We start from the raw sequence: 15,144 nt of genomic DNA, 5'->3' as shown, positions 1-15,144 counted from the left end.
CTGCAGGCTCAGCCGCAGCCAAGCTCCAGGCCCAAACCCCCCCCCCAAAAAAAAAAACCAAAACAAGCAACTGGAAACTCATTTATGTGAAACTTACAACCACAACTACCTGAGTGGAAAAAAGTTCACTAACTGGGAAGTAGTCTTCCCACTATACAGAGAGGTGGTCAGTAGGAACAGTGTAGCAACAAGTGCGCTTGTAGGACATCTATAGCTGACCACAGTGCTCTGATCCAGCCTGCTGCCCCAGCTTCTGCAGGACTCAAAGTTTGCCACTGTGCTGTGGCCTGAAGCTGCATTCTCAGCCTGGCTGAAAGCATCACCCTGGGAAAGAAGGTATGTCATCTCCAGAGCAGAGAGTGGCAGAGAATAATGGGCAAGAGAAGTTGAGAGCAGTGCCAGAGACAACTACTGCCAGATCAGAGTCCGCTACAAGGCTCAAGTATGACTGGCTATGGTGGAACCTGCCTGTGATCCCAGCACCTGAGGGAGTGGCAGTGGGTGATTCAGACACATGAGTTTGAAGACAAAAATCAGGCTAGCAGGGTGTTAGTGGATCTGATTTGCCCTCTACAACCAAAACAAAAAAGCTTACCTACAATCCGCTGTCCATCTTCTGTTCTTAGCCGCACTATCTGCATTTTCACATTCGTGCCACTGACAGAGGCGAGAACTCCCTCCACTTTTGTCCAGACGCTCAGAACTGAGCCACATAACACATAGTATGTGCGGCAACGGAGACCTATCTCACATACCAATCCTAAACTTGCTTTTTTACAATTGCCACGCCTAGGAAACACAGAAGGAGAAATATGTATAGAAACATGCATACACATGAGCAATCTGCAAAGTCTAGCCATGTATTGAGTGGAAAATAATTCTATGACCTTTTCCTAGGACATCCCCTGGGCTAAGTTATCCTTTCCAAATCTGACATGTCACAATTACTCCTGCAAGTTCAGCTATACTCAAGAATGACCTTCCTACTCACTTGGTTACTATCTACACACTTCTGACACTGCAATGGTCCCGTTTCACCCGCCAGTTGATGCTGTGTCAGTGAAGCACTAGTGTCTGCTTCAAGTCTGACTAGTGGAAGACACAGTAACTGGAACATAAATAACACAGATAAATATAAGGATTAAGATAATGAGAAAAGGGAGGTTATAGTACAGTCAAACATTTCCCGGTTCATTGACAGATGTACCTAAATAAATTTAAGAAAAATAAAATGGACGGGGAGGTGGCTCTTGCAGAGTAGGCACTACCTGAGCTTGGGTCCCAGAATCTAAATAGAAGTGGAAGGAGAAAAGCAACAGAGTTGTCCTCTGACTGCCATGTGTGTGCCTCATAACAATACTATACAAGTATGAGCACACATAAATATGCAATTAATTTTTTGAGATTTGATGTTTACTTCTATGTGCATGGGTGTTCTGCCTCTATAATGTCAGTGAATCATGATACTGCAGTGTCTGAGGGGGTCAGAAGGCAGCATGAGAGCCATTAGAGCTTGTCTAAGTTACAGGCAGTTGAGTCCTTTGACATTGGTGCGAGTAATTGAACTTGGGTTTCCTAGAAGAGCAGAAGGCATACTGAACCATCTCTCCAGGCCTCAACCTCTGCCTTTTTGTTTGTCTGTGACAGAGTTTTTCTGTGTAGCTCTGGCTGTTGAACAGGTAGCCTCAAACTCAAGAGATCTGCCTGCCTCTGCTCCCAAGTACTGGGATTAAAGGTTTGTGTTATGATGCCCGCTCTCCAGTCCCCTTATTGCTTCTTTTCATTTGTTTATATTGAAGCAGGGTCCTGCACATTCTGCCCTCAAGTCTGAATTCTCCTGAATGATGGGGTTGCAAACATGAACTACCACACCTACCCAGTAAGGTTTTATGTTTTGTTTTTTAAAGAAAAAAGAAAAAGGGACACAGTGACGAGCACCTATAATCCTAGTACTCAGGGGAATAAGAAAGGAGTAAGTCAAATTCAAGGCCTGGGAGTTCGTTTCCAGGTTAGCATGAACTAGAGTAGATACCCTGATTCAAAATAAATAAATAAGTAAATAAAATAAAAATAAAAAGAAAGAAAGAAAGAAAGAAAGGAAAAAAGCCTGACAGAGGTGGCACATGCCCAATACCAGCACTGGGGAGGCAGAGGAAAGCAGACCTCTGTAAGTTCAAGACCAGTCTAGTCTACAAGAGTGAGTTCCAGGGCAGACAGGGCTACATAAGGAAACCCTGCCTAAAAAAAAAAAAAAAAGTCAATCAATCAAATATTAAGAGGGAAAGAGGGAATGAGGGGGGGAAAAAGACTGACAAACAAATTTCTATCAGAGGGATGGTAATTAAGGCTATGCTGCTAGACACTGGCTCCTTGCTAATAACAAAGCATGAAGAAAATGCAGGTGTCCCCTCCAACAGCGCCTGGTCCACAAATGTTATCTACACATTATCTGTTGTTATTAAGTCAGGGTCTCAAGGTAGCCTAGGCTGGCCTCAACTTCCTGTATGAATGGCTTTGAACTTCCCAACTGTGGGAATATAGGCCTTGACTACCATGGCAGGTCTCTAAATGTCATCTGATGACATGAACTGTCCCTACGTTAGTCAAGTTGCTCATTTGCTCACAATCATATACTCATAGAGAATAAAAATGGGACATTGCAGCTCATGTACAGTTCCTGAACTTGGGAGGTACATGGAATAGAATCACAAGGGTACACAGAGATTCAGCACTGCTCCACACAAAAAATAGGTGTCTTTCAATCTTGATTATACTTAAAAATATATGTGAAGCAACATGAAAGCACTGACCAGTATGCATGAGTACAGGTGTCTGCAGAGGAGTTATATTGATCCAGCCAGTGCACCAGGGCATCTTCAGAGACTACCTGCAAAGACAAAGCAAAATCCCACTGATAAACTGAACACCTGACCTGGTCACTAATTCCAGAAGCAGTCAAGAAAAAAAAATCATCTTCACCAGAAACCCTAGCCCCCACTTGCAGTGTAATGTAAACACCACTGCTCACTGAGGCCCTCCTGAAATAAGGCATGCAGAGAGCTAGTTGAATACAATTACTTCCACAAAGGTTAAGGTAATCCTTTGAGAAAGTCTGTAAGTAATGTTGGAAAAAACAGACATTGACTATTTTCTGGAAATGTGTGGGATAAAAACATATAGCACGCTCACGACAAATCAAAAGCTGGTAGGAAGGACCTCCCCACACTAAACCACGGTACTGTGCCCTGGGCATGGAGAGTCACGCTCATTTTGTCTCAAGAGGCAGTAACATCAAAACTGCAACAGCAATGTGTAAAAAAACTTGCTCTTATCATAAAATCACCATCCTTGGGCCCAGGATTTGCAGCCAACACAGGTCCCTACAATGAAGCAAGCATTCACACATCACGTGTGAGAAAATACCTTCTTATATTTCTTTTTCAGATCAGCATAAATTTCTAATTTGAGTTGTTTCCCAGTGTTTGGTCGGTATATTAAAAATAGTTTCTTCTTAGGGTTTACTTCTTTAACTAAGATTGCAGTTTTTTTGTTGTTTCTTATCTATTAAAAGAACAATTGAAAAAAAATATGTAAGAATTTGATCCTACACAATTGAAAATATTCTATCATAACATCACAGCAACAAATTCATTAATTCAAACGACAACAGCATGAGGTGGAGGTGGTGCACACCTTTAATTTCGACACTCAGGAGGCAGGGCAGGCAGAACTCTGTGAGTTTGAGGCCGGCCTGGTTACAGAGTGAGTTCCAATAGAGTCAGGACTGTTACATAGGAAACCCCTGTCTCAAAAAACAAATCAAACCAAACCAAACCAAAAAAAGACAAAAACAGCTAAATGTATAAGTATTTAACCACAAGCCTACATTTAAGGTTTTAACCTGAGAGAACGCCACTCACTGATCAGAGGAGACCACAGGAGTAAGACAAGGCTCAAGGAGTACACTCTAATTGCCCAATGCTCCCACAATACAGAAATACAACTGTTTTTATAATGAGAATGTGTGGGGCTGCAAAGATGGCTCACTGGTTGAGAGGACCTGGGCTTGGTTAACAGCACCCTCATGGTGGCTCACAATTGTCTGTATCTAACTCCAGTTCCAGAGGGATCTGATGCCCTACCTGGCCTTTGTGGGCACCAGACAAACTTCGCTAGACAGATATCATAGAAGCAAAATATTCTATATATGTAAAATTAAGCCTGATATGGCATTCACAGCCATACACAATAAAAAAAAAATTTTAATGGTTAAGGGGAGCCAGGCATGATCGTGCACTCCAGAGGCAGATGCACAGTGATCTGTGAATTTAAGGCTAGCCTAATCGACAAAGAGATTTTTACAGGACAAGTCAGGGAAACGTAGTGAGGTCTGTCTCACAAAGAAAGAAAACTTGAAGCCACAAAAATCAGCAAAAAAACAAGAAGCAGCATGTTAATTCCTGATAACACTTTGAAGAAATTCCAATTCTTACTTGCAGTGATAAGTAAAAGCCATCATCTGGTCCTGTCAGCTCTGCCCAAATCTTGGTTGCTTCCTCCCAAGACATTCCCCTCTCCACACTAATCTGTAAAAGACACAGAGATTGGAATGCAGCTCATGTGTGTGGACTAGTGAGCAACACGCACTTTCTAGACTTACTGTGTATAGCTCTACGTGGCCAGAGGTGGAGTATCCTGGAGTCAGAAACTTCTTTACATCACTCTTCCTCACCTTCTCATCTCCAGAACCCAGATCTTCAGAAAGAAACAAGATGTATAAGTGGGGAGATACTCTGGACAAGGACCACAGACAGCACGAGAGTGTCCCCACTCACCTAGGATTCCCATGTCATATCTTCCATTCTTCTTGGCATTCTGAACAACTGCAGTAAGCGTGTCTGCAAAATACTGAAACAACGCATTCTGCTGATGTACCTCCATGCCCAGAATTCTGTTTAAGAATTTTCCTATATTGTTATAGTCTGCAATGACAAGAATAGATGAAAATTTCCATGAATTCTTTTTTTTTTTCTTTCTTTTTGGTTTTTCGAGACAGGGTTTCTCTGTAACTTTGGAGCCTGTCCTGGAACTAGCTCTTGTAGACCAGGCTGGCTTCGAACTCCCAGAGATCCGCCTGCCTCTGCCTCCCAAGTGCTGGGATTAAAGGCGTGCGCCACCACTGCCCGGCTTCATATAAATTAATTTTTTTCCTTAGCTAAGCAAACCTCCAAAGTCTCACTTCCAGGTCTAGTCTTCCTCCCAAATTTTGCAGTGTCGTTAGAGTATAGGGCTCTAGTACTGAACCTGCCCCTTCCCAACTTTGGACACCAACAGTTGCCAACACAAGCTTAAGACAGTCAAACTGACTTTTTGTACCTTCTACTTTTCTATGAATATAATTTAGTATATAAGAATATTGGTTCACCAACATCAAATCTTGTATTATATCATATCACATTTATTTATTTATTTATTTATTTATTTATTTATTTATTTATTTATTTATTTATTTATTTTTCTCTTCCCCAAGACAGAGTTTTTTGGTGTAACAGTCCTGGCTGTCCTGGAACCCACTTTATAGACCATAGCAGCCTTGAACTCACATATAGACATCCACCGACCTCTGCTCCCCACTCAGATTTATCTGAATGTACATTTACTTCCCATGTATGGGTGTTTTGCCTGCATGTGTGTCTTTGTACCATGTGCCTGCCCGAGAAGCCAGAAGAGGAAATAGTAGTTACCTTGTAGGTGCTGGAAGCAAACCTGGAAGAGCAACCAGAGCTCTTAAACACTAAACCATCACTCCAGTGAATTTGTCTGTTTGCTTGCTTATTTATTCATTTAGAGTTATTAGGACAGAGTTTCACTTTGTAGCTCTGGCTGTTCTGGAACCATCTCTGTAGACCAGGCTGGCCTTGAACTCAAGAGATCTTCCTGCTTCTGCCACCGCCTCAATCTTTGTTTTTAATTATACAGTTTGTGTGAGCGTGTGTGTACATGAAAGCAGGAAATCAACCTCAGATCTTCTGCAAGCTCTTAATTGCAGAATATCGCTGGCTCCAAATCTTTTTTGAGACACAGTCTCCATCTTGTTTCAATTTCCCCAATGCTGGGCTTGGTTACAGGCTTAACAGCACCACACCCAGCTACCCAATATTAAATTTTAGCTCCAAGATCAACTACTAAGTTTTTTTTTTTTTCCCCTGAGACAAGGTTTCTCTGTGGTTTTGGAGCCTGTCCTGGAACTAGCTCTTGTAGTTCTCGAACTCACAGAGGCCTGCCTCTGCCTCCCGAGTGCTGGGATTAAAGGCGTGCGCCACCACCGCCCGGCCTCAACTACTAAATTTTGAGTCTTCATCCTGGCTACACAACTGAAATGCCCTGGACATTGAAAAACTACTTATGTCTGAACTCTGCTCCTGGATTCATTTACTTTTCAAAAGACTTATTTATGTGTATCTGTCTGTATTGGAGAATGTGCATGATAGCCCAGGTATCCTCAAAGGTAAAGAACGTATCAGATCTCTTGAAGACCGAATTATAGATGATTGTGAGCTAACCAATGTAAGTAATAGTTCTGGGAACACAATTCCAGTCCTGTGCTAGAGAAGGAAGTTCCCTTAACTGCCGTGTGCAATCTGTCTAACTCATGGATGCTGTGGAATGATGTTCTTGGACACTGTAAGGTTTTATCACTTGTATTAATTTAATAATACTGATTGGTCAGTAGCCAGGCAGTGACCAGACAAAGAGAATTCTGGGAAGAGGAAAGGCAGAGAGATGCAGTCATCAGATGCAGAGGAAGCAAGATGAGACTGCCTCACCGAGAAAAGGTACCAATCCACATGGCTAAATATAGACAAGAATTATGGGTTAATTTAAGTTCTAAGAGCTAGTTAATAATAAGCATGAGCTAATAGAACAAATAGTTTATAATTACTATAAGCCTCTGTGTACTTCTTTGGGACAGAAAATTCCATCTACACATGAATTCAGTATTTCTTTAAATCTTAGCCAGACAGGGTAACTTAAATTACATCAGAGCATTTGGAAGGCTAAGGCAACAGGATTGCTCTAAGTACAAGGCCAACCTTGGTTACATAGAGAGCTCTAGGGCTGTTTAAAAAAAACAAAACAAAACCAGATGACAGTAAACTCCTGACCAGGTTGATCATATCTGTAGCCAGAGCTAGTTATAATATGGGGTTAAAAATCTATTATAGGCTTGGCCCGAGGGCACGCGGTGGATCCCAGTTATTCATGTGGCTAAGGCAAGAGATTCAAGGCCTAGAATCTATCAGAGTGAGATAAAGGTGAATCTGGCCCATGCAGCAAGGGCCTATCTAAAAAATAACAAGGAACACTCAAGGGCAGAGGCAGATAGATGGACCTCTTTGAGTTCCAAGGCCAGCCTAGTCTACACTACAAGTTCCAGTACAGTCAGGGAGACAGTGAAAGACCCTACCCTTCAATAGATGGATGGATGGATGGACGGACGGACGGACAGACAGACAGAAAGTTAAGTAAATACACCAAAGATAGGTAAGTAAATAATTTTTTTAGGTTTATTTATTTATTATCTATACAGTGTTCTTCCTGCATGTATGCCTGCAGGCCAGAAGAGCTATTACAGATGGTTGTGAGCCACCATGTGGTTGCTGTGAATTCAACTCAGGGCCTTTGGAAGAGCAGTAACCACTGAGCCATCTCTCCAGCCCAATAAGTGAGAGTTTTAAAAAGAGGCTATTGCCACATCAGTACGTTTAGGGCAATTCAAGCTCTAGCCAGAATGATTTAGGTCACTGCCAATAACCATCTGGGGGAAAACAGTCCATGTGAATGCAAAACCAATGACACCATCAGGGACCTAAGCAAATGAATTACAGCCCAAACAGGACCGTTTTGTAATACTGTCTTTTTTTTTTCTTAAAGAAGTGGGACATATTTTTTTATCTAATACATGTCTCTGGGAAATCACAAAATCCAGGACAGGATGAACCTGGAGCACCCAGCTCTGCCATGTCCTGCCATCCTTTCCTACCCTCACCTGTCACATTCATGAGGATGCTTAGTTTTAACAATCCCTATCCAGAAACAGATGCTAAAAGAACATAAGCAAATAAACAACAAAATATAAAGAGGGCTTCAGATAACTGGGTGGAATGACACTTTACAAGTAGGCTCTGGAGGTTCCATTCTAGAACCACCTACAATCCCAGAACTAGGATGGCTAAGGCAAAAGCACTGCCATGAGTCTAGTAGGGCCAATCTAGGCTAGAGTGTGACTGTGTCACAAAAGTACAAAATTACAGAACTGATTCAATAATTCAACTGTGCTTTGCCATTCAAGCCTGAATGTAAAAAAATACCAGATGAGTGGTTATCTGTAAGTCAAGCAGTTCTACAGTGGGCAGGAAGACACATAACACCCGGAAACTTATGGGTCAGCTGGCTTAAAGTAGCCAGGACAGAATCAGAAAGGACTCTTTCCCAAAAGCAAGGTGCAACAAGGAACAAGAGAACCAGACTTCTCCAATGTCATCTCTCTGGGGCATGTGAGCAAGTATGCACACACACACACGTGCGCGCGCGCGCGCGCGCACACACACACACACACACACACACACACACACACACACACGAATTGAGGCTTTAGTGCACAACAGCCTCAAGAAGGCTCTATTAATACAAGTTACATGTACACATAGTGACATTACCTTTATCAAGAGTAAGAATTCCTGACCGATCTTCAACATTAATCAGGCCCACTCCTATCAGTCCTTGCCGAACATCTACAAGAAAAAAAATTATGAAAAATCTTCACAGTTCAAATGATTCAATGAGCTGTTAATCAAACAAGATTAGGTTCTAGCATTAAGATTTAGTCTATGTACTGTGCTTTATTTTAACAACCAGAATTAAATTGATAACCAAAGTACCCAATAAGCTCAAAACCGAAAATCACCAAATCTCACATTGTGTGTATGGTTTCTTTGGAGTCTAGTGGTTTTGGTAGTGCTAGAGATTGACTACTTACCACTAAAATTTTCCCTAGACCCTCATTAAAACACTTTAACACCAGATGGGCAGTGCTGGTGCACACCTTTAATCCCAGCATTGGGGAGGCAGAGGTAGGCCCATCTCTTTACTGAGTTTAGAGTCAGCCTGGTCTACAGAGCTAGATCCAGGACAGACAGAGCTAATTAGAGAAACTTTGTCTTGGTAGATGTGAATGAATGAATAAACAAAAATTTAGCCAGGTGGTGGTACACACTTAAAATCCTAGCACTAAGGAGGCAGAAGCAGGTTGATCCCTGTGAATTCAAGGTCAGCCTGGTCTACAGATCAAGCTCCAGGATAGGACAGCCAGGGCTACAAAGTGAAGCCCTGCCTAGAAAAACAAACAACAAATACACCTTATATTTGGTGCCTTCATATAGAACTCAAGAGGTTGGAGCAGGAGAAAAATTTCAAGGTAAAAGTCCAGCACACGTGAGTTCCAGGACAACTTGGGTTACGGTGTCTCCAAAACAAAAACCGAAACAAAACAAAACAAAAAACCGAACTGAGAGCTGTCAAGATGGCACAGTAAGTAAGGATGCTTGCTGCTGTCAAGTCTGATAACCTAAGTTCAATTCCTGGGACCCACAACGATGACAGAGAATAAACTCCCATAAACTGTCCTCTGACCGCCACACACGCTATGAATATTCACTTCACCACCCCCTCAAAATAATCAACACATACATACACAGGACAAATCTTATCTTTTTACAAGAACACCCTGTATATTACAGAGATTCTTTATCTAAGTACTCACAAAATCGCTACAATTTTGTGTTAATGATTATATAAGGACATAATGTTTTCATTCAGGTCTTATCCAGAAGCACTGGTAAAGTGCTACAAACGGTAAATGTTGAATAAGTGGTCAACATGCCCTTAAGAAACCTTATTGAACCACGTTCCCACTTCCTGAATTGGGTTCTTCTGTGTAATCCTGGCTGTCCTGAATTCAAAGATCTACCTGCCTCTAACTCCTGAGATTAAAGGCATGTATGCTACATCAGGCTTACAAGACTTATGTGTAGGATTGTTTTGCCCATATTTAGGCCTGGGCACCACATGTGTACAGTGCCCACAAAGGCCAAGGTAGGGTTTTAGGTACCCTGGAGTTACAGATGATTGTGAGCTATCAACTAGATGCTGAGATGAAAACCCAGGTGCTTCCCCAACGGGGAGCAAAAAAAAAAAAAAAAAAAGAAAACCCAGGTGCTAATGTTCTTAACTGGGTCTCACTATATAGACTGGCCTAAACTCAAGATTTTCCTGCCTCATCATGCTGAGTGCAGAGATTCCTGGAATACACTACGAAGTCTAGTTTGATACTGGGGATGGAACCAAGGCATTCAAACATGCAAGGGAAGCACTGTAGCAATAGAATATCAACTTTATTCCCAGTTATGATCATTTTTAAGTTACCTTTAAAGAATTCTCCAGGGTAGTCTGGAGGTGGTGATACCATAGGAGAATCCAAGTTTACAATGGATTTCATAACAATTTCCAAAGCATTTCTTCCATACTGTAATAAAGGGGGAAATGTTTTAACCAACTTCAACATTTAGGTATTTTTTTTTAACCCACATTAAATGCCATGAAAACTGTAACTGTAATCAAAATGCTAAAACACACATACTTTTAGGATTGTCTATTCTGTGCCTTTAAAGACAGCAGGCATTCAATACGTTAATGACTTATCTGATTTCTAATAACTCATTCTTGATGCCTTCACAAATACTCTAGTAGTGTTTTCCAACAGGAATAAAAAAAGAAGTATGCAAAGATCTGATGACGTGTAAAATCCTATCTCACATAAGCTATACAAGGCAAAGCTAGCAGCAAGCAAAGTGTTTAACAGTAATCAATTTCTCTGTCACTGCATAAACTACAAACATCCACAATGGTAAAGATGCCGAAATGTACCTTATTGTCAAAGTTGAACCTGCTCAGATCTCTAGATTCTGTTGCTCTTCTGTCACCATGGGTAAGTGCCCCCTGGGAAACAGAATTCCCGGTCAAGATATCATCAACTCCTCCCGGAAGTCAGCTAACACAGATCATCTGTGAGATACATCTAACAACTCAAAAACTTACCAAACTCTCGAGTCTCTTAGCAACAATAGATGCAAATCTCTGTTCTCCAGCCAGTTCCGAAATCAAAAAGACATACTCTGGAGCAGTTACTTGGTTTGACCTGTGTGTTCTTCCTGTAGCGACATGTACAGCTCATTAGGTAGAACGGGATATTCTAATTCCTAGCACTTACCACTGAACAGGTATAGAGACAAGGTCTCACATAGTCCAAAGTGACATCAAACTCACTATGCAGCTAGTCAGGCCTAAAACACCTACTATTTCTGGATCTACCAATCACGTGCTGAAATTATAAGCCCGCACATCCCCCTTGGCTAAGCTGGCACTGATCTAACTAAAATACCCTTGAAAAGAACAATTAAAGATAATATATCCTTTCTTGTAGCACCCCAGAAGAGCAATTTTAACTCTAACATCACAGTCGTTACTAGTCAAGGACTAGAACCTGCTTTAAATGGAAAAGTGCTGCCACCATTTGGTTAACCACTATTACTACATAGCCATTCTGAATGTTTTGAGTGTATTACCAGATCACAAGAAAAAGCAGAGAACAGGAACAGGAATGTGTACCTGCTAAGGGATGAAATGAACATGTAAGTAGCTGGCTTCTCTGGAAGACCTCAAGAAATCCTGTTCTTGGAGGTCACGGACGCCGTGCTATCCTACCACAGATCTCAATATCGTGGGAAACCAGGCAAAAAGGAATTCATAATCTACTATACGTCATGGTATGAAGAGAACACACTTCAATGTAGGATCTGAGAGTTCCACAGGCTTATGATGTCTCATACAGACATGTAAGCATGCCTCCAGAAACATCTTTTCTCTCAGAGACATCCAGTAGAGACACTTACCAAATTGCTGAATCGCCCTATCAGCACTCCAGGGTAACTCCAAAGTCATGTGAACTCTTCGCCTTTGATTTTCAGCTCTCCGATCTGCTTGTAATGAAATACCTGAGCTGGCAGCTTCTGAGATAATAGCAATATTCTATATCAAATTGAAAAGGTAAAAAAAAAATATATATATATATATACATATACATACACACATACATATACACATAATCACCTCTGAGCAAAGATAGGAAGGGTGAGTGCCTAGAAAACTTCCTTTGGTGCATAGTGATGGCCACCAGTACGTACTCTACTCTCTTTTCAAAGTAGCAAGATGCCCTGGTGTCGGTGTGGCATGTGGTTGCCCAGAGTCAAGATTAGCTGCCCTAATCTCCCTTAATACTAAATACGTACACACAGGCAAGCTGCAGTCAGTAAGGCATAGGTGGTAGATATAACGTTCAAGAAATGTTATTTGAAGTACAAGACAGGGCAGTGTGTCCCAAAGATTTCCCAGTGTCTGATGCATAAAGGAAGGCCTTATTGTCACTAGCAATTGTAACCCAAGGGGAAAAGGCTCCGGATGGAGCTCGGAGGTGGAGCACTTCCCCAACAAGCATGAGGGCCTCAGTTTAAATCCGTGAAGGGTGTAGGTAGAATGGTGCACACCTGTAATCCTAGTATGCAGAAGCCTGAGGAAGGGCAAAAATGAGTCCAAAGCCATCCTGGGCTAAACAGCAGGACCCAGACTCAAAATAATCAAGGACAGTAGAAGTCTGATCTACTCCAGAGGCAGAAGGCAGGAGGATCACTTGAAACTAGAAACTAGAGAAAATGGAGAGCAGCCTAGGCAGAAGAGCAAGTTCTGTCTCAGGGAAAAAAGTAGAGGGAGAAGGAGGGAAAAGATGAGTGGTAGGGAAAATCAGAGCAATGCATTAATTTCTTTTTCTCCTTTAAAAAATTTTTTTAAAGCCTTTAATCCCAGCACTTGGGAGGCAGAGGCAGGCAGATCCCTCTGAGTTCAAGGCCAGCCTGGTCTACAAGAGCTAGTAGAAACCCTGTCTTGAAAAACCAAAAAATAAAAATAAAATAAAAAAAATTTTTTGAGACCAAGTCTCCTATTGTAGACAAAGCTAGCTCAGAATCCACCTGCCTCAGTCTCAAAAGTTCTAAAATTACAGGCATATGCTTCAACACTCTTAGACAACACATAAATAAATGTACATTGTCTTAGGGTTTCTACTGTTGTGAGGATGTCTCATCCTCATGACCACAGCAACTCCTAAAAGGAAGACTTTAACTGGGGAGGCTCACTTACAAATTTCAGAGGTTCGGCCCATTATCATCATGGTAAAGACCATGGTGATGTGCAGGAAGACATGGTGCTGGAGAAGTAGCTGAGAGTCCTATATCTTACAGGTAACAGGAAGTCAAATGAGACGCTGGCCAGTTTCCTGAGCAGAGGAGAACGCAAAGCCCACCCCCACAGTGATACACTTCCTCTAGCAAGGCCATATCTACTCCAACAAAGTCACACCCGCTAGTAGTGCCATTCTCTACAAGTTTATGGGGGCCAATTACATTCAAACTACCACAATCCACTCCCAGCACCCCACAAGCTTTTAACAGTATCATAATGTATGTAAAACAGATACATCTAATTCAACTTCACAAGTCCCCATAGTCTATCATAGTCTGTACAATGTTTAAAAGTCAAAAGTTCAATGTCTCTGAGATTCATATAATCTCTTAACTGCAACCCCCCCCCCACCAAAAAAATACCAAACTACATCACATACTTCCAACATAAAATGACACAGGATATACACTCCCGTTCCAAAATGTAAGGAAGGGAGCATAGTGAAGAAAAATTGGGCCATTACGGTTATTATTACTGGCTTATGAGGGCCCGGGAGTGGAATGAGGTAGTTTGATAAAATTGACCCCTATAAGCTCATAGGACATAGCACTATTGGGAGGTGTGGCATTGTTGTTAAAAGAAGTGTGTCATTGTGGAGGTGAGCTTTGAGGCCTCTTTTCTTAACCTTTGCTCAGTGTCACAACCATTTCCTGCTGCCTGCAAGATACAGTAATCTCAGCTACCTTGCTGTGGAATAGTTTCTTTGTATATTGTGAAGATTTGTCGCTGAGATTGGTTTAATAAACAAGCTGACTGGCCAATTGCTGACTAGATTAAGTTTAGACAAGAGAACCAAATTGAAAATGCTAGGGAAAGGGCAGTCAGGAGTTGCTGGCAGATGCAGGGAGAAGCAAGATGGACATGCCATACATCCTGAGAAAAGGTACGAAGCCACATGGCAGAGTGTAGATAAGAAACATGGGTTAATTTAAATGTAAGAGCTAGCTAGTAGTAACAAGTCTAACCTATTGGCTGAGTATTTATAATTAATATAAGCCTCAATTTGGGAGCCACTGGTGGAACAGAAACTCTATCTCTCCAATACTTCTCCATGTTTGCCTGCGTGCTGCCATGCTCCTCACCATGATGAACTAAACCTGCCACTCAATTAAATGTTCTCCTCTATAAGAGATGTGGCAGGCCTGGCAGTGGTGGCACTCGCCTTTAATCCCAGTACTTGGGAGGCAGAGGTAGGTGGATCTCTGGGAATTCAAGGCCAGACTGGTTGTCGGAGTGAGTTCCTGGACAGGCTCAAAAAAAATAAGAAAAGGAAAGAGTTGCCATGGTCATGGTGTCTCTTTACAGCAATAAAAATCCTAAGACATACATAAAAGAAATAACATCTTGTTTAAGCCATAAGTAGGTAAAAGCAACTTCTACAGAGTCTTATAACCTGAATTCAATCCCCAGGACCCAACATGGCAGAGTTAGAGAACTGACTCCCATCAGTTATCCCTTGACCTCCATACAAATGCCATAGGATGTCAGTCTACAAACACACAACCACACAGTAAATGTAATAACTTTTTAAAAATATGATTTAACAACTGTGGTGGTTTGAATAGGAATGGCTCTTACAGACTCATGGTTTGAATGTTTGGTCAAAGGCCTCAAATTTGATAAAAAACATCCACATCAATATCAAAGGTTTAAAGAAAGAGTTTTCTAAGCCGGGCGATGGTGGCGCACGCCTTTAATCCCAGCACTCGGGAGGCAGAGGCAGGCGGATCT

General features: G+C 41.8%; 1 protein-coding gene across 1 annotated transcript in view; it reads right to left on the bottom strand.

Annotated features, from left to right (window-relative positions):
• Positions 1-15,144, bottom strand: part of Sbno1 (strawberry notch homolog 1) — a 43,232-nt gene that overhangs the window by 2,073 nt on the left and 26,015 nt on the right. The window contains exons 20-30 of the mRNA XM_026784618.1: positions 12,012-12,147; positions 11,158-11,270; positions 10,987-11,058; positions 10,486-10,585; positions 8,721-8,795; positions 4,836-4,982; positions 4,661-4,755; positions 4,494-4,586; positions 3,424-3,561; positions 2,811-2,887; positions 596-789 (exon numbers count right to left, since the gene is read on the bottom strand). Of these exons, the coding sequence (XP_026640419.1) occupies positions 596-789; positions 2,811-2,887; positions 3,424-3,561; positions 4,494-4,586; positions 4,661-4,755; positions 4,836-4,982; positions 8,721-8,795; positions 10,486-10,585; positions 10,987-11,058; positions 11,158-11,270; positions 12,012-12,147 (1,240 nt within the window). The remainder of the gene's footprint in view (positions 1-595; positions 790-2,810; positions 2,888-3,423; positions 3,562-4,493; positions 4,587-4,660; positions 4,756-4,835; positions 4,983-8,720; positions 8,796-10,485; positions 10,586-10,986; positions 11,059-11,157; positions 11,271-12,011; positions 12,148-15,144) is intronic.

Source organism: Microtus ochrogaster, chromosome 2 (assembly GCF_000317375.1).
Source record: "Microtus ochrogaster isolate Prairie Vole_2 chromosome 2, MicOch1.0, whole genome shotgun sequence".
In the NCBI taxonomy this organism is placed as follows: Eukaryota; Metazoa; Chordata; class Mammalia; order Rodentia; family Cricetidae; genus Microtus; species Microtus ochrogaster.
This window is presented reverse-complemented; position numbering and strand designations above follow the sequence as displayed.